General features: G+C 42.4%; 1 protein-coding gene across 3 annotated transcripts in view; it reads left to right on the forward strand.

Annotated features, from left to right (window-relative positions):
• The window catches only part of RBM47 (RNA binding motif protein 47), a 187,329-nt gene extending 171,617 nt beyond the window's left edge, over positions 1-15,712 (forward strand). Inside the window, exons 5-9 of one of the 3 annotated variants that reach the window (XM_023738922.1) lie at positions 340-1,493; positions 2,284-2,490; positions 5,562-5,767; positions 12,345-12,421; positions 13,097-13,234. In XM_023738922.1, the coding sequence (XP_023594690.1) occupies positions 371-1,493; positions 2,284-2,490; positions 5,562-5,767; positions 12,345-12,421; positions 13,097-13,109 (1,626 nt within the window). In that variant the 5' untranslated portion in view covers positions 340-370 and the 3' untranslated portion in view covers positions 13,110-13,234. Of the gene's footprint in view, positions 1-339; positions 1,494-2,283; positions 2,491-5,561; positions 5,768-12,344; positions 12,422-13,096 lie in introns of all 3 variants that reach the window. The other 2 variants (XM_023738921.1, XM_023738923.1) reach the window with 2 other exon arrangements.
• Positions 15,713-23,704: the final 7,992 nt, after the last annotated feature.

A 23,704-nucleotide genomic window follows, 5' to 3' on the forward strand; every position in this document is an offset into this window, starting at 1 on the left:
AATTAATCTGAGTTTACAGTGCAGGAATTAAGCAAAAGATGTTGCCATTTGCTGCAAGAACACGAGGTCTTCAAAGCTGTCGGGGGTACTGATTAAGCGGAAGTACTTGCTCACTCTGATTTTTTTTTTCCGAGTCACTTCTGGGTTTTCCTGTAAAGCAACCTGACTCTTTTAGAGCTTCTGCATTTCCAGAGCAAGTCTCTATCGTATTTCTCATGTCAGCCACCTGATGGCCTATTATAAACACGACTTGTGACTTTTACAAAGAACCAGCAATCCAGTTCTGACTCACCTCGGCGCAGCTCTCAAACTCACCGCTGCCTTCCCTTCTTCCCGCAGGTTTCCGCACGCCCTGGATGCCTTTGACATTATGACCGCAGAGGATTCCACCGCAGCCATGAGCAGCGACTCCACCATATCCTCGGCCAAGGTGCCCGAGGGCGTGGCCGGGGCACCCAACGAGGCGGCGCTGCTGGCGCTGATGGAGCGCACGGGCTACAGCATGGTGCAGGAGAACGGGCAGCGCAAGTATGGCGGCCCGCCGCCTGGCTGGGACGGGCCGCACCCGCAGCGCGGCTGCGAGGTCTTCGTGGGCAAGATCCCGCGTGACGTGTACGAGGACGAGCTGGTGCCGGTGTTCGAGGCCGTGGGCCGCATCTACGAGCTGCGCCTCATGATGGACTTCGATGGCAAGAACCGCGGCTACGCCTTCGTCATGTACTGCCACAAGCACGAGGCTAAGCGCGCTGTGCGCGAGCTCAACAACTACGAGATCCGCCCGGGACGCCTGCTTGGCGTGTGCTGCAGCGTTGACAACTGCCGCCTCTTCATCGGCGGCATCCCCAAGATGAAGAAGCGCGAGGAAATCCTGGAAGAGATCGCCAAGGTCACCGAGGGCGTGCTCGACGTGATCGTCTACGCCAGCGCAGCCGACAAGATGAAGAACCGCGGTTTCGCTTTTGTGGAGTACGAGAGCCACCGGGCTGCTGCCATGGCGCGCCGCAAACTCATGCCTGGCCGCATCCAGCTATGGGGACACCAGATCGCCGTGGACTGGGCCGAGCCTGAGATCGACGTGGACGAGGACGTGATGGAGACGGTGAAGATCCTCTACGTGCGCAACCTGATGATCGAGACCACCGAGGACACTATCAAGAAGAGCTTTGGCCAGTTCAACCCGGGCTGCGTGGAGCGCGTCAAGAAGATCCGCGACTACGCCTTCGTGCACTTCACCAGCCGCGAGGACGCCGTGCACGCCATGAACAACCTCAACGGCACCGAGCTGGAGGGCTCGTGTCTCGAGGTGACCTTGGCCAAGCCCGTGGACAAGGAGCAGTACTCTCGCTACCAGAAGGCAGCCAAGGGCGGCGGCGGGGCCGAGGCGGCAACGCAGCAGCCCAGCTACGTGTATTCCTGTGACCCCTACACGCTGGCCTACTACGGCTACCCCTACAATGCACTCATTGGGCCCAACAGGGAGTACTTCGTGAAAGGTTAGTGGGGCTCTGCGCTCGGGTAGGTCTCCAGAAGCTCGGTCTACTAAGCAGGCAGCCCCAGAGGTGTCCTGGCTTCAGTTTACTAAACAGACACTGAACCCCTTTTCTTTTGGGTTTCGGTTCTGGGTTCTGTTCTTTGCTGTCACTTAAGGCGTCCACCTTGGTGGCACTGAGAGAAATACAGATCATTCCTTTCTATGGGTTGAGCAGTAAAATCGTGGGAGTATGCAAGCTCTTCTTGCCTTTTTTTTTTCCTTGCGTGATTTGGGGCTAGCCCGCTAATTTCGTGGTACTTTGGTTAAAGCATGCTTGTGAAATTAAGTCTTTAAAAATATTAGGGGTTGGGGACAGTGTTTTGTTTTGTTTTTAGAAAATCATTGACTAGGATATAATGATACAGAGCATTACAGTGAAAACCAAGATACTTAAGGTGCTGGGTTCTGGCACTGTGACTTTAGTGGAGTCACTTTCACCTTGGGTACGTTTCCTCAAGCATAAAATGAGGAAGGCGAATTAGCAGATCCCCCTTCCAGATCTTACTTTTGTGTAATCTATGAATGTTTTTCTCTGCTGAAGTTGCACTTACAATGATGGGGATTTTTCCTGGAAGTTCACCATTTGCACTAAGCAGATGAGGTACCTTTACAAGCTCATTGAAGAGCAAAAGTATAGCCACCTGCAACTTAAGACTCAGGCAAACCACTGAATGCCAAGAACCTTGGGTTAAGCTTTGCCGCCTGTACTGTCATTATTGGTCGCTCATCATTTTTTGTGTTGTTATTACAAGCAGGCAGCATAAGAGGCCGAGGGCGAGGCGCAGCTGGCAACAGAGCCCCAGGGCCGAGGGGTTCTTACCTCGGGGGATATTCTGCTGGCCGTGGTATCTATAGCCGATATCATGAAGGGAAAGGAAAGCAGCAAGAAAAAGGATATGAGCTTGTACCAAATTTGGAACTCTCTGCTGTCAATCCCGTTGCCATTAAACCTGGTGCAGGTCAGTATAAACCAGAATGAGGATGCATCTATCCAGCCTGAATCCCAGCCCTCTCTCTACGTGAGTCTGAGCCTTCCTTGGGCTCTTCCTTGGGCACATGGGTTCCTCTTCTTATAGGCAGCCAGAGACTAGAAAATGAAAGTGGCCACCTGGACTGTCTTGTCTGGAACTTAAGGGGGGTTGGTCTAATTCTGACCATGCTTACATCAGACTTTCCAGTGGTGGGTTTTTCATATGGGCGTCACCAACTGTTAAGCTTTTTCCCATCTATGACTGAGCTGATGGGGGAAAATTGAAGAATATAAGGCTGTTTCTTCTATTAGCTAAAACTCTTTTTCCTGGTTGAATGCTGTCGAGTCGGTTCCAGCAACTCGTGGCGACCTCATATGCAAGTAGAACTTCCCCATAGAGTCTTGTAGGCTGTAATCTTTATGGGAGCAGATCACCAGTCTTTCTCCCGTGGAGCTGCTGCTGGGTTCAAACCTTAGCAGCTGAGCACTTAACCATTTGCACCACCGCTGCTCTGTGTCTTTTCCTTACTCAGGCCTATTTCTAACCCAGCCATCAGACATCAGGAGGTACAGCTTATTGCCCGTTTTGCAATCATGGTGGAAGATTCTCCTTCATTAGCAAAAAGCACCACTTGTCCCTTGTCATGATTTTAGCAAACAAGAATAGCTGGGAACAAGGCAGCGGTGAAAGTTGCTGTAGCTCCTAATCCCCTCGATTCTAATTTCCAGTGTTTATTTCCTCTTCTTGCTGGATTGGGGATAGGAACGCTCAAGTAATTCAAGCCAGGGACCTTGAACATTGCTTCCACCACTAGGCTGTACGAATCAGTTTGCCAACATCGTTTGTGCCCATTGGTCACCTAATATGAGTCAGGTCTTCTGATCCTAAGCTGCAAAGAACTTTATTTAACTGCACGTATGAGTCTGGCACAAACTCAGTACCAGCACACACCACACATGCATCCAAACACATGGAAGATCTGGTCAGTGGATAGTTGGAGTGATACTCCATCAGACCTCTTCCTGGTTTCACTGAAAGTACATTGAAGAGCTCTTTGAGCAAATTCTCACCTCAGAGCTCAGCTACCCTGATTTTCTTCTGGTTGAGGAATGTACACTCCTTTGGCTAGATAAAAAAAGAGTTAAAAGACCCTGTCATTTGGAGCATATGTTTGCCTTGGCCTCATAGGGCTAAAATTTGTTTTCCCAATACAGCTTCCTTTAAAGTAATCCAGTGATAATATTTTTGCCTCTGAAGTTCTTTCCGCAGTTAAAGTGACTCCTTAAACTGGATTTCCATATGAATGCCACTGACACTATAAGCAATGTAAAAGTGATTCTTTATCTGTCTATAAGTCCATAAATCAGCTTAGGTACAAGTCTTGACACTTCTACTTGCTGGGAAAAACTCCTGTTGGCAAGTTGCAGTATCTTAAGGTTTAACTAGAGAAAAAAATCTGCAGCCATGTTAAGTCCTGTCTTGAGGCCTGAGGGAGAAATTCCTATGGGCTGGTAGCCAGAACAATCCAGTTACTTAGTACCACCTATGTAGCTAAAATTCATAACTCTCTCTGGGTCTCGTCCCCTTGACCTCTACTTTTGATTCATCTAGAAAATTAGAACTTTGTATTTTAGGAGAGGCACCAAGGCAATAGTGAAGTATCTGTCAACGAAAGACCAATGGAAGATATGCTTAGAAAGGCAAATAAAAGATTTGGTTACGGCTTTAGGTATTTTCTGTTGGATGGCTGTCCCATTGTTTAGCTTACAGTCATTTGTTTCTTTAGCTTAAATCAAGTCAGTTTTTATGAAGTTAAACATACCCATGGTCAGAGAAGAAACATAACTGAAAAAATTCATTGTGTATGTATTTCATATTTTTGCTTATCCTTTCAACACACACACACACTCACACACACACACTCACACACTCTAGATTGCAGTCTCCCAAATCAGGGCTAGTATCTTGCTTTTTATCTTTCTCTGTGGTACATTGAAGGAGTCTTGTGGTGCAGTGGTTAAAGCACTTGACTGCTAACCGAAGGATTGGTGGTCTGAACCCACCAGCTGCTCCTTGGGAGAAAAATGTGGCAGTCTCCTTACGTCAAGATTTATAGCCTTGGCTCCACCACTGAGCGAAAAACAAGTCATTAAGTAGAGTAATAAAATAACATGTCTGTCAAAGTGTCTAACAGGTGCTGTTCAAATAAAACTAAGTTGTATATTTCAAAAAAAAGATTTACAGCTTTGGAAACCATATGGGGCTGTGCTACTCTGTCCTATGGGGTCACTATGAGCTGGAATCGACTCAGCAGTAACAGGTGTGATACACAATGACTTTCAATTATTGTTCACTACAGATTTAGTAAGCAAGGTAAGCACGGGCCTACTTGTGCTTACTTACTAAATCTATAAGCCCGTGCTTACCTTGCTTGCTGGGGAATCCATCCCTGCCAAGGATTGTAAATTTGAAAAGAGGCTTTGATTCTGTAGGAAGGTGCTGTGGGGTTGGGAGAGAGACAGGTGCCAGCCATCCTAGAAGCAGAATCTTTGATGTGGTGAAAAAAATGTGAAATTGCTCACTACAGATGATCAGGTAAGCAAGGTAAGCAACGTGTTTACCTTGCATATTGGATAATCTGCTCCTGCTCAAGCCTCTTATCTCACCTCTTGTACTGAGGCTATTTTCTCAAGAGTCTAGAAGGCCCTTTCTCGAACTGTAGAACATCAAGAGTAAGATTCAGAAAGATTTTTCTGTAGAAATAGTAGAAAATGTTGGTATAGAAAAGATGGCAGAAACTTAACATTAGAGCCTTCAATGGTGCTCTATTGGGAGACTCCATACCCAGCTGGTTACTTTTGAAAGACAGACATGAGGAGTTCCCTGCTTCCTCCTCTCCCCTCCTGTTGGGTAGCACCTCGTTACATGGCTTGTACTGAGAGAGCATTTGTTAGCATGGAGAGGCACATGACTGTTAAACTTGGTTTTTAAAAATATAGAGGAAGTGATGATCTTCCTTTGTGGCTGACCTGACTTTTTCCCTCTTGCTTCTCTTGCAGTGGCCATCCCTGCCATTGGGGCCCAGTATCCCATGTTTCAGGCCACTACAGCTCCTAAAATGATTGAAGATGGCAAAATCCACACAATGGAGCACATGATCAGCCCCATCGCTGTGCAGCCAGACCCAGCCAGTGCCGCCGCCGCTGCTGCTGCCGCCGCTGCTGCTGCCATCATTCCCACTGGGTCAACGCCTCCACCTTTCCAGGTAAGGCTCTTGCTGCAGACATTGTAATTGGTGTGTGAAGCCTCTCTCTAGCGTGGATTCATTTACTGTTTAGCACTGAGAATTTACTGTGTGCGTAGCCCTTTCTAAGAACTGTAGGGTGGGGGAAGAAAAAAAATATGGGGTGGGTGACAGAAAGTTTTCTAATACTGTCACTGTATTAATGATGGGAAGTAATATGCAAAAATAGCCTATAATTTTTCACAGTGTCATATTATTCATACCATTTTTTTTTATGATACTGGATCATGGTCTTATTGTTAGAGGTCCCTGGCTGGCACAAATGGTTTGTGCTCAGCTAATAACTGAAAGGTTGGTGGTTCAAACCCACCCAGCAAAGCCTTGGAAGAAAGGCCTGGCGATCTGCCTCGGTAAAGATCACAGCCAAGAAAAGTCTATGGAGCAGTTTTACTCTGTAGCACATGGGGTTGCTGTGAGTCAGAATCAACTGGACGGCAATAGTTTTGTGTTTTTTAAATATATTTTTTACTGTTAAGGACTGACACACAAAATCCAGGGAGATATTTTGTATTCCAATTGTAGATCTATTAGGATATTTTTAAAGCATCTCTGCCCCTCCATATATACATATGTATCTACATGTGTATGTGTGTATGTATATACACATAGAAAAAGATATCTGTATCAATATATATAGATATATAAAACTTTTCTATATCTGTCCTTAATCATTTCCTTCAGCCATACCTCCCACTGTTCTCTTATCTCCTCCCAAGCCAGTCTTCATTCCAGCCTCCTTCCCCACCTTTCCTCATAATGTTCTGCTGTTTATCTGCAGTTTCTTCAGTCTCATCTCTAGAATCTTTACCATCCCCCAATGCCTGGGGAAATCATCTCTTCTGTGTTTCTCATTACCTGTAGTATTACTTGGCATATGACTGCTCTTATATTCTATCTCCCCAATTAAAACTGAGCTCCTCCAGACGAAGGGTTATCCCTTATATTTATTTGTCTCTTAAGTGCATATGGTTCATAAGACCCAAACCCAACCTGTTGCCATCAAGTCAATTTCAACTGATAGCGACCCCATAGGACAGAGTAGAACTGTCCCATAAATCTTTATGGAAAAGGACTGACACATCTTTCTTCCTCAGAGTGGCTGGTGGATTTGAACTGTGGATTAGCAGCCAAACACCTAACTACTGCCCCACCAGGGCTCCTTGCATATTGTACATAGGGAGTACGTATAAATGCTGTTGTCATTCATCCAAAAGGAAAAAAATCCTGATAGAGCTATTTTCTGTCAGGCAGTGAATCACAAACAGTATATCAATCACCAATCACAAATACTGAGGCGCCCAGGGTTTCTTATCTAATTGGATAAAAATTATCCAGGGAACATGTTTAAAAACAGAGATTCGTAGACTCTAACCCTTAAAGATTCCAATTCAGTAGCTCTGGGCTAGAATCATAGTTTTACAGTGATTGTGAGACAGAGCCAGGCTTGTGAACCACTGCAGCAGATGCTGTTGATCTGCTTTTGCCCAGCCGAGTCTTAGCTGCATTATTGAGAGAGGACTAAACCGGTTGAAATTTATTCATATATCAATGTGTCATCAAGTATTCTTTAAGACAAAAAAAAAAGTTATACATGACTTAAACACTGTCAAATGACAACCAAGTGAGGTTATTCCTTGTTGCCTAGAGTATAAATGTCTACATTAACTTACAAGCGATACTTGGTAGAATTCTGGTAATAATTTCCAGTTCCTCTTTACTGAGACACTAGTGAACTTTTGTCTCTGGTGTTTGGTTTCGGTTCTGGTCAGGTCCAAATTCCAGGCCCCATAGTCATCTTCTGAGTCCCAGGCTATGCCTGTCTCATTTCAGTCTGCACCAGATGTTGCCATTCAGGGCCCTTGTCCACAGTCTTATCATTGTGAATTTGCTCCAAGCATAACCATTATCAGTTGATTTCCTTGGAGATTCTGCAGAACACCTGAAGCTACTTACTTTTTAACCTGAGAATGGCTTCTCTGAGTATATGTGGGCTGGGTGCTCTCCCTCAAATCTAATTACTCTGTGTCCTGCCTCTGAGTTCTTCGGCCTGGGCTGTCTGACTTGTTCAGCCCTCTGCCCCCTTTGTATTCTCTGCCAGATTGTAGCAGAGGAAGGAGCATCTTAAGCAGTGCCGATTGGTGAGTGGAACACCTTTCTGAGTGAGAGCCACACTGAAAACTGATCTTCCAGGATGGCCTCTAGAACCTACCTGGGTAACACTTTCGATCATCCTCACCCATCCTTGTGGTATACGTACAGCAAGTATTACCGTTCATTCCTCTTTGACAGATGGGAAGACTGAAGTCCTCCCCCCACGGTCCCAGGATGTGCTACTTGTCCAAGGTCACATACCTTGTGAATACAGCCAGGACTGCAATCTGAGTTTCCTGAGTTTTGTGTTTCCCTAGTTTGTTATCAGGTGCTGGCCCTGCCTGGGAATGTTACTTGGGGCAAAGGCATAGTTACTTAGGCCTGTACAAAAGGAATCTTAGGAAAATTAGAGGGATGAGAAGTGACAACCAAAACAGATTTCATGAAACAAATACGGGAGAAAGGTGATTGGTATGGAGTTGTTACTAATATTACTTATAAGCTTCAATGCTCACAAAAATCAGGGATTGCAGGAGGAAGTGAAATTCACAGACCAGCTCCAATCCCATTTTAACCCATAGCTTCAATTTCCTACCTGAAATTTGGCATATTATAAAAGACGTCAAATGGATTAGTAAGTGTTTCTCCCACCACTACCACTGCATTTGTCTATATCTTTTTTTTAAAACTTGAATTTCCTTTTTGTAGGTAGCAATGCTTTTTTTTTTTTTCTTAACTGTTGTAAAAATAAAGACACAACATTTGCCAGTTCAACATCTTTCACGTGTACAGCTCAGTGGCACCAATTACATCAATTGTGTCGTGCAACCATCACCAGTATCTGTTTCCAGATTTTCTATCACCATAAACAGAAATGGCTCTTCTTTTTGATGAGGCTGAGGCCGTATTAATGCAACTGTTATGCACTTGGCTCTTTACAAAAGTGCTTTCACATACATTCTCATTTCACAGATAAGAAAACTAAAGTTCAGAGTGGTGACCGAGTTGCCTAGAGCCACATGGCTGACCAGTGGCAGAATTGGGATTGAAGCCAGGTCTCCTGACTTTGACAAAGCCTAATCTATTCGCTGTCCTTGTATCATAATGAATATCATCTGTAAAAGGGACATCAGTAGGGGGCAAAAAGAGAAACTGTGGGTTTGGTGACCAGCTCTTGATTTCAGGTTGGCAGAGTGGAGTTTTAGCCTTGTCGTTCTCGCTGCCCTGAAAAGGATTTCTGTCAGCTCCACTCTCTGGGCTCTGAAATGATTTTCTCAGAAAAGTTAGGCAGGCAGGGGAGATCCCTAAATGCTCTTTGGTGCCACTTGCAAACACTGCTGACCTCTTCCTTTTCCTGTCAGGCCTTCTCTTCGGGTGCTGCCTTCTCAGTGGAGGAAAATTCACTGCCAGAGCACCCCAGCTAGACCTGTTTCCATAGATTACAAGGGTTTAAAAAAAAGAAAAACATCAGGTAACAAGGCAGTTTGTTTGAGGCCCCAGTCTCACTACCACAACCCCAGGGGCTTTAAGGAAAACTTAACTTGGGCAAAAAAGCAAAACAAGCAAACACAAAAACAAACTATTCAACTCTGACGCGTCTCCTTTAGAGTTCTTCACGTTTCTGTTCCAGACCATGTGTCTATACCAGCCCATCTCTCTTCACAGAAATAATCAAGGTATGGTTTGCCCTGTAGATACATAAAACCAAAAAAAAAAAAAAAAAAAAAACCAAACCCATTACCATCAAGTTGATCCTGACTCATAGTGACCCTGTAGGACAAAATAGAGGTGCCCCATAGATAGGGTTTCCAAGGAGCAGCTGGTGGATTCGAACTGCTGGCCTTTGGTTAGCAGCTGAGCTCTTAACCACTGCGCCACCAGGGCTGTCACTTGGCATGTGATTAGTACAACTATCTATTAAGAGACTTAAAATATGTATTAAAGGTTTCTCTAGGTACATGGAAATTATTAAAAATCGTTCTGGCTGCCATACTTGAGTTTCGTTTACTCTCACTTTAAATCATTTGGTGGGCAAGAAGAATTAGAGCTCCCCTTACGCTATATTGTGTAACTAAAATTGGAAGCAGTGAGCTTTGATAGGATGTTACCCTGGTTGCTGAAAGTAGGCAGGATCATGTCTGGTGTTTGTCCATGACCACTACAGGGCGCCTTGCCCACTGTAGGTGTTCAGTAAAGATTCGTGGAATACATAAATGTACATACATGGGAATTCATATATCCACACACTGCCCACCAGTGAGTGAAGACAGAGGCATTTCTCATTCCCTACCTTTGTGCAGTCCTTCCTTGTGACACCCTGACCAATAGCAGAGGCACAGATTGCTCACACTTGTTGGAAGATTGGAGTATAGGTGGTGGGTAGCTGGCCAGTGGGGATTGCCATATAGCTTAGCCAGAAACCACCTTCATCTTTATAAATTACAGCTCATGGTAGTTATTTTTGGGTGCCGTCCAGTGGATTCAGACTCACAGCCACCCCATGTGGCAAAGTAGAACTGCCCTATAGGGTTTCCAAGGCTGTAATCTTTATGGAAGCAGATCACCAGGTCTTTCTCTCGGAGAGCGGCTGGGTGGGTTCAGATCTCCAACTTTTCAGTTAGCAGCCTAGTGCTTAACCTTTGCACCACCAGAGCTCCTTGCCCATGGTAGAGAGATGCTCAAACAGTACTTGTTTTTGCCTGATTGATTCTTGGGGTCTTCATCGTGTCTTAAGTCTGTTATAAATTACCTACACATAGCTTGGGGCAGAGTCACTCATTTACTCAACTGTTAACTTACTGAGTGTCAGTAGGTTCTTGTTCTTGGTACTGTGCTGGGGACACAGTGGTAAAGGTGTCTTTCTTAATTTAGTGTTTATACCACTAAAGTCATATGTATAGGTTAAGCCAACTCTTGAGGGCACCCAGAACTCTTAGTGCTTCTGTCTCTATTCTGTCATTCACCTGCCCCAAGCTGTTGGCCAGAACACTTTTATGTGCATAACTTGATGCTGAACTCTATCAGAATGAGTAGCCTGCTGTCAGATGTCACCTTCCTGTGATTTCCTCCCTTCGTGCAATTACTGCTATGTAATAATATTGCATAATTACATATGTCCCTACACTTGGAGGTGGTCCCTGGGTGGTGCAGGGGGTTTGTACTCAACTATTAACCTAAAGTTTGGCAGTTCAGACCCACCCAGTGGTGCTATGGAAGAAAGGCCTGGTAGTCTGCTTTTGTAAAGATTACAGCCAAAAAAAAAACCCTATGGAGCAGTTCTACTCTGTAGCCCATGGGATTGCCATGAGTTGGAATCATCTCAGTGGCAGTGGGTTATATACTTGGAAAAGATTGCTTGTGTCTTGCTATGAGCCACAGTGTTCCCAATTCTGAAGCTTCTCTCCTTGGTTGTAAAGGCTGCTGATGAGATATTCAAGATAATGTAGGACTTAAAGTGTGGGCTTCAAAGTCAAAGTGTGGGCTTCCATTGCTTAAAAGCTGTGTCACCTTGAGCATGTCATTTTACCCATGCGAACCTCTGCATGTAGTCATGGTTGTTGATTCAATAATGTCATACAAATAAGCACTTAGAATAGTGCCTGGCAGACAGTAATCTCTCAGTTACGATTAGTTATTGTTAGTTAGTAGTAGTATATCATTTTGATTATAGTTGAAGATAGTACTCTTAGATTATAAGGTTCATGCCTTTGAACATAGTTTTGTGACTCTTTGATTTGCAGATTTTGTATGAGGAATGGTAACTAATCTCTTTATTTAAAGTCCAGGAAGAATTAATTATTTCAGTCTAATTCTGCATTTATAGATCTTGAATTGTATATTTTGAAAATTCGTTAAGATATAGAAACCATAGTAGTGTTTACTGCAGGGCATTCTGTAGAATATAAGGTGCACTGGATAGTTTGTTAAATGTATGTTTTAGTTTACTGGAAATCTCCTTTCCCATGCAGTAGCTCACTGAACTTGCTCCATGGCAAACATTTTGGGAAATACTAAACCATAGTCTTCCTCCTCCTCCACCTATTTGTTCGGAAAACATAGAATCTTACAGTTTCAAGAACAGAGGAGGAAGTAGCAGGGAGAGCCATTGTTGGCCATCTACAGTGAGGCAGTAGTCTGAGTGTGTGCTTTACTTAGCTTGTCCTTCCCCACCTCCTCATTTGGAAAACTCCTCCTCATCCTTCAAAACCCAGCTCGAACGCCCCCACTTTTGAGATGCTTTTTCTAACTCTCCAAGTTAGTTGGTTCCTTCTCTAAGCTTCCACAACAATTTTTTTGTATAGTGGTGCCTTATCTTAGGTGGGAGATGATTGAAACTGTGACATTGGCAGAAAATCGTGTATGGTCAGAAAACCGTTTATGAAACTGTCCCTCTGTAGACGGATATACTTTGTTCCATTAAGTTAGCACAATCTATTTTCCTCTCTAGTTCCTTCAACAAAGTATGAATGGAGCAGCTGGCATGTATTTACGGGCTGTGTTTATCACTCTGAGATCAACTGAAAGGTAGATTCTCAACTCCCTTCTCTAGCTCATTCTGGGGCATATGCTCATTGAGTGCAGTGCTGGGTAAAAGATTCCAGAGTATGTAAATGTTCTCTCGGTGTTCCAGTTCTCACTTTCACCAAGGTCGTATAATTGGATTTGAATGAGTTAAGTGCCTTGAGAATATAACTCTATCTTACTCCTTTAATGGGTCGTATCCCGCTCCTTTGGAGACATTGGTGGTTCAGTGGTAGAATTCTCTCCTTCCATGTGGAGACCGGGGTTCAATTCCCAGGCAATGTACCTCATGCGCAGCCATATCATTGGTGGTTTACGTGTTGCTATGATGCTGAAAAGGTTTCAGCATAGCTTCCAGGCTAAGACTGGACTAGGAAGAAAGGCCTGGGAAGCCACTTGTGAAAATGAGTCAGTGAAAACCCTATGAATCACGACAGTCTGATCCACAGCGGATCATTCCATTGTGCATGGGATTGCCACGAGGCAGCTAACAGCAACAACATACCCTTACTTTACGATAATTGTTATTTGCTGCCCTATCTGTCTCTTGACAATGGAAACTTTAGCTTTTACATCTTTGTGCTCCCATCCCCTGCAAGACGCTTGTTGAATGGACGGCTAAACGGGATGGGCACATAGATGCCTTCAGTAAGAGTCTTTCTCTTTCTCTTTCTTCAGGGTCGCCCAATAACTCCAGTATACACGGTGGCTCCAAACATTCAGAGAATTCCCACTGCCGGGATCTACGGTGCCAGTTACGTCCCATTTGCTGCTGCTCCGGCCACAGCCACGATCGCCACACTACAGAAGAACACGGCAGCCACCGCTGCTGTCTATGGAGGATATGCAGGCTATATACCTCAGGCCTTCCCTGCTGCTGCTATTCAGGTTCCCATTCATGATGTCTACCAGACATACTGAGACGGGTGACAAAAGCGAAGACAAGCCACAAAGATACCACTGAAGGAACGCTTTACTATTTATGAAGAAAGACCATGTTGGATTACCACACATACGAAACCTACTGAAAGTGAAGAATGTTATCAGATATCATACTGAAATATTTTATATACATGAAGTTTTCACTAGTTTTTTTAAGACTATTTTAAAGTTAGCAACCTGTGTTCATACATTTCTGAGAGACTTGCATGGTGCGTGCCTTAATACCATCTCTTAAAAATTTGTATACTGTAGTATGTTTGTATAGAGGTTTTTGGGTTTTTTTAAGGATATATTTTCAGTATGAAGGTTATTTTCTTAACTTCTGCACTCCAGAGATTTCTATTTTGTAGTACCTTCAATAATATATCAACTTTATATTAAAAAGCACAGTCAAGCAGCTAGGGAACTGTTTTGAAAAATATATTCAATATTTAAAGATACAAACAATAGTGCTTTAAAACTACTACATAAAAAAAGTTATTTTAAAAGTTATACTGGAAAGTGCAATTTTAAAATGAGTAAAACCTCTGCATTTCTGCTGGCATTAAGGGTTGATGTTGTTACTGTCATGTGTTATCCGTGATGGTTCTGTTTTTTAAAAGAAATTAAACACACTCAATCTCTCTTTAAGCCCAGGATTAAAAAGACTTGTCAGACTTCTGAGTTCAAAAACTGGAAAGCTCTTACCTGCCACCATTACCCTGGGCCCTGCTCATCCTCCGTATGGCTTTGCTCCCCCCTCCCCACAACCCTCAATCCAACTCTGATATTTGGCAAGTCTAGGACAAATGAATTACTCTGACAGAGAAGACAGGAAAAAAAAAAAAAAAGATGGCTTTTATACTTCTTCCTGGGTTTTTGTTGGGGTTTTTTGATTTTTGTTTCATTGTTTGTTGGCTGGGGAGGTATCATCTTCTATGCATGCTATTGTCAATAGCAGAGTATGTGGAAGCACAAGGTTTGAATAGTTTGCATAAGACATCTTTGCATAGCTATTTAATTGTCTATGGAAAACTTTAGTTTCCTTTCTAATGTGTTTATTTTATTTTGAAGTATGAGTTGTAGGGACAGAGAATGTATGTTATTGTAGAGAAGACCCCCCTAAAGACTCTTGCCAGCAGAAAGCTATGCTTCTAGTTGCCTTATCATGTTTCATGCAAAATGTCTGTGGTTGTTAGGGGTGTTGGAAACATTATGTTTATTGAGCAGGGCTTTCCTCCGTTGCTGTGCACCTGACAGGTGAGCTGATTCAGCTGTGCACACCCAGGGGGAGTAGGAGAGTCCTGCAGGAGTTAAAAGAGAGTTTGTAAATATCTTCTAATACGCAGTTTTTAAAGTCGTTTTATGTCACAGAAGTTGATGGTATGTAGTCGAATGCAAAAATGAAACCATTTTATTTCAATGTTATTAAAAAGGTTTGTTTTATTAGGAAGTAAATGTATGTTGCAGTGTTTTGTGGCCTGTTTAAAGGCTTTTGTTTAGCAGAGTGAGTGTAAAATACAGTAAACTATTAAGATTGCCATCTACTTTATGAAATACATCATCTTGGAAATGTTTTTTTAAAGGCTCTATCAAGGAAGTGAGGTGTGCAATAGGTAGCAAATATACAGTTGTATTTTTATGTCATGTTGGCGATCCATCAAATCTTTCCACTCACTGGATTTTTGCTGATAGCTGAAATTCTTATTTGTGGATTAATAATAGGATCATGCCCTTAGCAAATATTTTACTTTTGTTTTAAAATTTAAATTAAGAGATTCCCAAATGTCCCCCCCCCCTTTTTTTTTCCCCTCTCCTCTTGGGATGGGATGAATTTTTTTATATATAAGCAATATTTATTTAACTATTCTATAAAATGTATTGCGTGCCTGGTAAGGCCTTTAAACATTCCTACCATTTGTTTCCATCGTTCTTCAATGACATAAAGTAATTGTGCAATGTTCCTAATGTGTACCCAGAAGCTGCATCCAAACTCAAATCTGTTGGAATGAGTAATCCAACAAAATGCAATTTGGATCAGATCCTCATCCCTTGACTTTGTGTGAAAGAAGTACCCTCCTTCCAGTGAGGGATTATCACAGAGTTCACTAGATGAGAATCGGACCCAGCGTTCTTACTGTATTTTACATGTGCTTATAAATCATTTGCAGGAAAAAAAAAAAATGGTATCTTAACATGGCAACTACCAAACTACCTTAAAAACAAATGTTGGTGATGTCGCCAGTTAAGTATCAGTGAGCCTCCTGTCTGTGGTCTGTCTGTACCTGTTGTTTCAAAACCATTTCATGTACACTACTGAGGTAAGTTTATAACTTGAAATGTGAACTCTTTTTTTTTTTTTTTTAGGGTTAAGAACAAACTACAAATGTAAAAAAATAAAAAAAAAAATTTTAGTGTTCCCTGTTGTCAACCATGCTGTTAGTTTAGTTGTTATCTTTAGGTGCTTTGTACTTGAAAAGCTTTTAAATTTATTTAGATCTTGCTCCATTTACAGTACATTCTTAGGATGTAGTAAATAAAGCATTCTTTAAAGCAATTTGAATACCTTATTTTAAACTGTGTTTTCTTTATACTGATTTTCTGTGTATCAAAATTAGGAAAAGCCTTACAGAATGAAGGGGATTCATTAATTCCGTATTTTTAATTGGAGAAACTGACAAGTTGTTGTCATGTCTCTGGTTTGGAATTACCATTGAAGATGAGGTACACAGTTGAACTGTGAATTATCGGTATTCTTAAACTTTAGCTCAGATGATAAAAGGTTCAAAACTCAAACAGGACTTAACATCTGGATTGGAATAGGATCCAGCTGAGTCTGTCACTACTCTCAGTACTGAAGTTTGTTTCTTATGTTCCCAGGAGCTTTATACCCAGAACTCTAAATGAAGGCAGTTGATGTGACCTTGAGTTCTTTGGTGGTCTCATGAAAGTGCTGGGGTGACCTTGATGTTGGTCACTGCACCTGAAACCAAAGCCTTCTGTCTCCTTTTCACAGTGCATAGCAAGGTTAGAACATTTCCTTCCCTTTTTTTCTAGAGCTCACCCCATAATTTCAGACAAATAATATCCATCAGCAAAGCCAAACAAAGAATTCAAAGGAAAGGGATGGGTCCTTAATGGAATTACTTCTAAAAATTGCGTAACTTGCCTTTGCCAATGATTAAGACTAAGATTAAGAATTTACCTTCTTAATCTTGAGCCTGGGTAATGGCCTTCGGATCTGTGTTTCTTGGAGTTCTAGCTTCCTGCTTCCTCTTAAAAGGATAAAGGCCTTTTTAGAAGCAAAACAGGCTGGGAAGCTTCCCAAGATGACAGATCACTGGCAGTGTTTTTAAGGGCAACAAGATCTGCTGGTCCCTTCCTGTTAAGAGAAAAGTACAGACACCCTTCAAGTTCCAGGGTCACTTTCCAAGTTAGGTTGACCATGTTTAAAAAAAAATAACAATCATGCAAAACATGTGCCAGACGTCATTCTAGGTGCTACAGCCAAAACAGGAACAAAACCAATAAAATTTTGTGCTCATGGACTTACATTCTAGTGGGAGAACACAGATAAAATGAACAGGTAACTAGTGTGCTGGGTGGGGATAAATGCTATGATTCTGTGGTTCATAAGGTTCTGGCTTCCATAATCTCAGGTGGATCTAACAATAACCCCGCAAAGTAGTTGGGCCAGATAGTAACTGGCCAGGCTCACACAGGTAAGAACCAGGACTCAAACCTGCGCTCCGAACTCCAGCTCCCAGGTTCTTTTCGAACACCACACTGCCCCTGGAAATGGATAAAATCAGTCATGCCAGGGGCCAATTTCAGAGCCCAAGTAAAAAGCCAAACCTTTTTCGACAAGTGTTGTTTCTTTTCTGGTGGTTTTCAGCATATTGTGATAAGCAGCCTTTTTCCTCAGGGGTTGGGAACTGAATGACTGAAAATGCCTCCTCAGCCAGAAAGCCAAAGCAGCTGTAAGTAGGGCCGGTAAAAATGTATAAGGAATTCTGTCTGCAAGGCTGCTGCAAAGATTATGGAGGAGGCTGCAGAACTATCATAGGAAGTCAAATATTCCCTTCTGGTTCATCATCTAGGTGTCCCATTTTTTTTAATTCCAAAAATATGTTTCATAATAACATACATAAGCACTTACTGAGTTGAAAGTCAAACAGTAATTAATGACCACAGTGCAGAACAGTTAGAAAACATTGTTCTGATTTTTCTTTTCTTGTGAAGGGTAATCCTATGTACAGTCCAACATTTCTGGGATGCAGTTACATAACATGCAGTATGCTAGGTATGCTTTGTTAAGTATAGTTGATCTTACTGGTTTACCAGATCCTGTTTTGAAGGCATCAGCATACTTGACTATCCAAAAAGAATACAAGTGATAATTATCTCAGTTATTAAGAGTTGTTACCTTTATTGTGAAGTCTTCTGGGCACTCAGCTTTTATATTAGAATTGGTTTAAAAAAAAACATACGTACCAAGAATGACATTTTGGCATGGCTGTTTTGATGAAATGACATTATGCCACTATGACTTCTCCCCTTCAAAAAAAAATATGTCTTCAGCTTTTTTTTTTTTTTTAAGTGGTATGACACAGATATCTCACTTTATCCTTGCCCTGCATCTTCTTGACACATCCCCCATCCCTGACCTCCCAAGGTCAAAGGTGGAATTAGGTTTAAGTATAGGATGAGACACAGGAAACGTCCACAGATCAAAACAACTGGGACAAAATATTTTGCTTCAATTCCAAGTTCTAAGCTGCTGGACTAGATGCATCTCCAGCCTTTTCTTCCTCCTCTTTACCTCATTAGTCTTCACCCTTTCCCCTAAACCAGTTCCCACTGAGTCGATTCCAACTCATGGCAACCCTGTGTATGTCAGAGTAGAACTGTGCTCCACAGGGTTTTCAATGGCTGATTTTTCAGAAGTAAAATCAGGGTTTTCTTCTGAGGTGTCTCTGGGTGGACTCAAACCTCCAGTCCTTCGCTGAGCAGCTGAGCGTGTTAACCACTTGCATACCCAGGGACTCCCTCCCTTTCTAAGTACCTGGTATTCCTATTAATGCCTCATACCACAAACCTGGAAAGAATGTGATTGTCCAAACACCACGATGAGCAGGCACTGTGGACCAGTGGAACAAGGCTAGGTTTACAGTCAGAATGCTTAGGGATAGAACCCCAGCTTTGCTACTTGCCAGCTGTGTGACCTTAAAAACGACACCTCACATCTTTGAGTACTGGTTTCTTAATTGGTAAAATAGAGATAATAACCTGGCCTCATGGAGTTATTGTGAAGATCAGATGAGTTGGTCTAAAAAAGTCTAGTACATTCCAGGCACCTCTAGAAACACTCTTTTCCTTTCCAGCTTTCTAAACTGTAGTGTGAATGTGTATAGCTATATTAATTCCATCAAGCCTTTCCATTTTAAGCATCTTTATTCTTTTGTTCACCCATTTATTCAATAAATTCTTGAGTGTCAACTGTGTGCGAGACACTAGGGGGACAACGATCAATAAAATCAACCATGTCTGCTCTCCTAAAACCACCAGACAGGATAAGATAGTGTGGCGAGTGCTGTGATACTGGAGGTGTACCCACCCAGGCTTGGAGAGGGGGTTAAGAGTCAAAGAGTGAAAGAAGGCTTTTGGGAGGAAGTAGCATCTGAGCAGAGATTTACAGGATAAGTAGGAGTTAGGCAGGTGAGCAGGAGGAAAGAGAACAGAGAACAAGAGGTGCTCAGGCCCAAAAGAAAGTGAAAACATGGTATATTCAAGTACCTGAAAGAAGTTCAATGTGGATGCCTCAAAAGAGAAGGATAGTGTGTGAAGAAGCTCAACCTTTGTTCCAGTTCCACCTTAAACATAGTTCCTGGCCCTGTGTTAACTGTGAAAGGAAGAGATTTGGTCCCTGTAACAAGGAAGCTGGGAGCCAATAATCAAGTGGAGAGAACCCTAAATCCTTCCTCCTTAGGACTTTGAGTTCTTTCAGAAGACAGTGGAGCTCTGCCTTTATCTAAGCTGCAGAAGCTGAGGGCTTGTCTTTGGCAGTCAGCAGCATGGTGCATCTGAGAGCTCCCCCTAGTGGGTAGCTCCTTCCCTGCGTCCTTTCTGGCCCCAAGTGATGCCCACTGGCCCTGATCATGCTGGGGAGAGTTTGCAGAGGCAGCCAAGTCTCTGAGAGCTGCCTGCCTCTTTCTTCTACAGGTCCAGGTTCCAGCCTCAGGGACCTTCCATTCCTCCTCTCTGGGTCATACAGCACCTGCAAGTACCTCTGAGGGTGTCCACTCTCCCTAGGTAAACCCTCCATGGGACAGGAATGCAGGGTTCTCACAAAAGTGATGGAGGCCTATAGTCCTCCAGATGACTGTGACCATGGACGAGGGTCCCAAGTAAAATCTTCAGAGACACGTTGACTTCCACAATAGGATTATATTTCCATGCAACTCCACTCTGGGCTTCGTTCTACCCCCAATCAAACGAGACAGCAAACCTTGCATTTGCAAGAAATATGACCTTTCCTGAGCTAATTTTTAGCCACCCTTATTTCTTGGCTTGCTCTACTTTGTTTGTCAAAAATCTTCGTTAATGATTAACCAACCATGAGGTTTAAATAGGCCTTAGTCATTCTGAGGCAGGTAAGACATGTTGCTGAAGCCCAATTGTTTCTGAGATGACCTTGCTGGGGGTACTGGGTCGAGACATTTTGAGCTTACAGTATTATGATAACACGGGGCCAAGCCAGTTCGGTTTTGCTGGAATTTTTCCTCTCCTTTTTCAGTGCCTTTATCCCAAACAGCTGTGGCACCGGGGACGGTATCATTTCCATCAGGTTTGTCATCTTCATCGCCATTCCAATTCAGATATGGCCGTTTGACTCTCTCAACGTAAAGTGCTATGCCAACTCAGCTTCTGGACAAACCCCTAATCCCCCACTTCCATAAAATGCTCTCCTAAAAAGAGAAATTCTGGAAATGTAACGGATCCTCATAGTTCTCTACCATTGTTGTTTTTGTTACTTGCTGTTGAATCGATTCTGACTCATGGCAACTCCATGTGTGCAGAGTAGAACTGCTCCATAGAGTTTTCAAGGCTCTGACCTTTTGGAAGCAGATCGCCAGGCTTGTCTTCTGAGGTGCCTCTGGGTGGGTTTGAATCGGCAACCTTTCAGCCGAGTGCTTAACCATTGGTGCTACCCCTAGCATTGCTAGAGGGAATCTTTTTGAGTAGAAGAGACAACAGCAAAAATCTATTCCGCATAATTTCCCAACCCTCAAGTACAAATATCCAACTCATTGAGTGTTCAATCAAGGCTTTCCTTTAGTGAGTATTTCTTTTTCTTGTTCCTTATTTTCCTTCTGCTTGGGAATAATGTTATAGCCTAAGAGGGTGATCACTCAGCAGGAGATAAGGATAATAGCTGACTGTATGCCAGTTGAATAATGAAATAAGTAGTTTACATGGATTTTTTTTTTAATAATTTATTTTATGTTTTGTTGTTGAGAATACACAGCAGAACGTACACCAGTTCAACTGTTTCTACATGTACCATTCAGTAACATTGGTTACATTCTTGGAGTTGTACAACCATTCTCACCCTCCTTTTGTGAGTTGTTCCTCCCGCATTAACATTAACTGCCTGCTAAGGTTTCTTTCTAATCTTTCAAGTTGTTGTTGTCAATTTGATCCCATACAGACACTTCTTAACAGAGCATGATGCTCAAGGCAGGTACTTTTTATTAGTTAAGCTAAACTATTGTTTGGTTTTAAGAAGACTTCAGAGGGTATTTTTGGTTGAAGGCTTAAAGATTATCTCAGGGCAATAGTTTCAGGGGTTCATCCAGCCTCCATGGCTTCAGAAAGTATTGAGTCCATAAGAATTTGAAATTCTGTTCTACATTTTCCCCCTTTTAATAAGGATTCTTCCATAGAATACTTGATCGAAATGTTCAGTAATGGTAGCTGGGCAGCATTCAGTTCTGGTCTCATGGCAAAGTAGGCAGTTGTTCATGGAGGCAATTAACCACACATTCCATTTCCTTCTTCTAGTCCTGACTCTCCTTTTCCCTCTGTTGTTCCAGGTGAACAGGGACTAATTTTTATGCCTTGGATGGCCATGGATGGTGTTTTTGAGCTTTTATTAAAAAATAATATAGATACAGAAAAATGCATATATCATACATAGCTTGGTAAGTTTTCACAAACTGAGCATGTCCATGTCACCAGCATCCAGATGAAGAAATAGAACATGATCAGCATTTCAGAAGCTTCCCAATGGGTCTTTCCAGTCACTACCCCCTCAACAAGAGCAACCACCATTGTGATGTCTAACAGCATAGATTAGTTTTGCATGGATCATTTTTTAATATTTGAGGTGACTACTGTTAATTGTTCCCATTTTATATTTAAAAAGCAAGGTGACAGAAGGAGGTTTAATAACTTGCCCAAGGCCACATAGCTAGTAAGTGAAAGAGCTTGGATTTGACCCCAGGTCATCTAACCCCAGAGCCATGTCCTTTACCACTTAGCTTTCATGGGAGAAGTTGAGGGGTGAGGGTATTATAATTTATCCATTTAGTAAGGGTTTAAAATCATTTGTTTGTTCTAGAAGTTAGAATAATCTATCACAGCCCTTTGACCATAAAGGCCATAGGAGCAAGCAGAAAGGAGAGAAAAAAATCAACACACATGTAGGTGATAGCGAAACATGGGGTGCACAACCTTTTGGAGTCTTCAGATTCTGTAGGATGACCTGTCTACATTATTTTTTTTCCTGGTAGCCTCCAAATTGCTTGCACTCTGCTCTGCTCTTTATGTAATTTTGCACCCAGTAAGGGAAGGAATAAACTAATTCACACTGAGGTGAGCTATGTGTTTTTCAGTAAGTACAAATCTCTTGTCCAATAAGCTGAGGAATAAAGCCCTAATTATGGATTTAAGGCTCATCAAATAAAGAGAATGACTTCAAGGGTCAGAAGATCCTTGGCATGCCCATGACATGACACCACAAACGAATCCAGAGTTGCCTGCCTGGGGGCTAGTAATTGTCCCCCTGGAGAGTTCACTGAACAATGTTAATGACCAGTGTCCAATTGTGGGACATACTGTATAGAATACTGGAAAGACATTCCAATCAAGAAATCTCTTTTATTCTAAAACATTAATCATATGATTAATAATAATAACAGCTTACCTTTGAGAAGTATTTCACTGTCCACAGACGGCTTTCTTAAACACACTCACGTGAGACACATGACAATCTTATAAGACAGTTGCCGAAGGCATTCTCCTTTCTCTTCTTCTCCTTCTCCTCATTGGTTTAATCATTCATTCATTCAAGAAATTTTTTTAAAGCATCTACTACGTGTCAGGCTTTGTGGCCAGGCCTAAAGATACAATGGTGAGCATTATTTCCATTTTGTAGAGGAAGAAATGGAGGCCCAAAGAGGATATATGACTTGCCCAAGATCGCAAAGCTCCTGTATCTAAAATAATGTTCTGTGACTGTTCAACATGCACCAGTGTCTGTACCAGATCCTTTAAATGCTATATCTCATTATATCCTCACAACAACTCTATGAGTTGGGTAAAACCAAAAACCAAACCAGTTGTTATTGTGTCAATTCCAACTCATGGTGAAGTTTCCAAAGTTGATTCTTCTGAGTGCAGAGGCCAGTCCTATGACAACACTGCCAGTACGTCAGGACATTATAAAGACATGCAATAGAAAATTTTAGAACATAATGAATATGTCGTTGTCATACCATGTGCTGCACATTCACTTCATCTTCTATGACATAGGGCAGTAGATAGTTGTTTGGTAGCAGTTGGGGTTTTTTTCTACTGTTCAGTTACTCGGCACATTTTTGCTGCTTCTACTTACTGATGGGCAGTTCTTAAAACATACTGAGGCAATGATTGAGTATTAAAATGTCTTTCTAATACACATTGGGAAGCACGTGCTGTAGCAACGAGTATAATCCTGGGATCGTACACTCAGATTCTAAATGCCTTAGAAAATATTGATGAAGACCAGACACCAACAGGATATACCAAAAGAAAAGCTGAAAACATCGCCAACATCGATTTCAATTCATGGCAACCCCATGTGTGTCAGAGTAGAACTATGTCCATAGGATTTGCAATGACGGATTTTTCAGAAGTAGATCACCTGGCCTATCTTCAGAAGTGCCTCTGGGTGGACTGGAACCTCCAACTTTTGGTTAACAGCTGAGTGCATTAATCATTTGCACCACCAACCAACTCTGCAGGTCTGTATAGTTAACATCACATAGGTCTGTGTTGGGTGCTTTATATGAATTATTAGTATTATTCTTATTCTCATTTTAT

The sequence above is a fragment of the Trichechus manatus genome, unplaced genomic scaffold, assembly GCF_000243295.1.
Source record: "Trichechus manatus latirostris isolate Lorelei unplaced genomic scaffold, TriManLat1.0 scaffold00126, whole genome shotgun sequence".
NCBI classification, from domain to species: domain Eukaryota; kingdom Metazoa; phylum Chordata; class Mammalia; order Sirenia; family Trichechidae; genus Trichechus; species Trichechus manatus.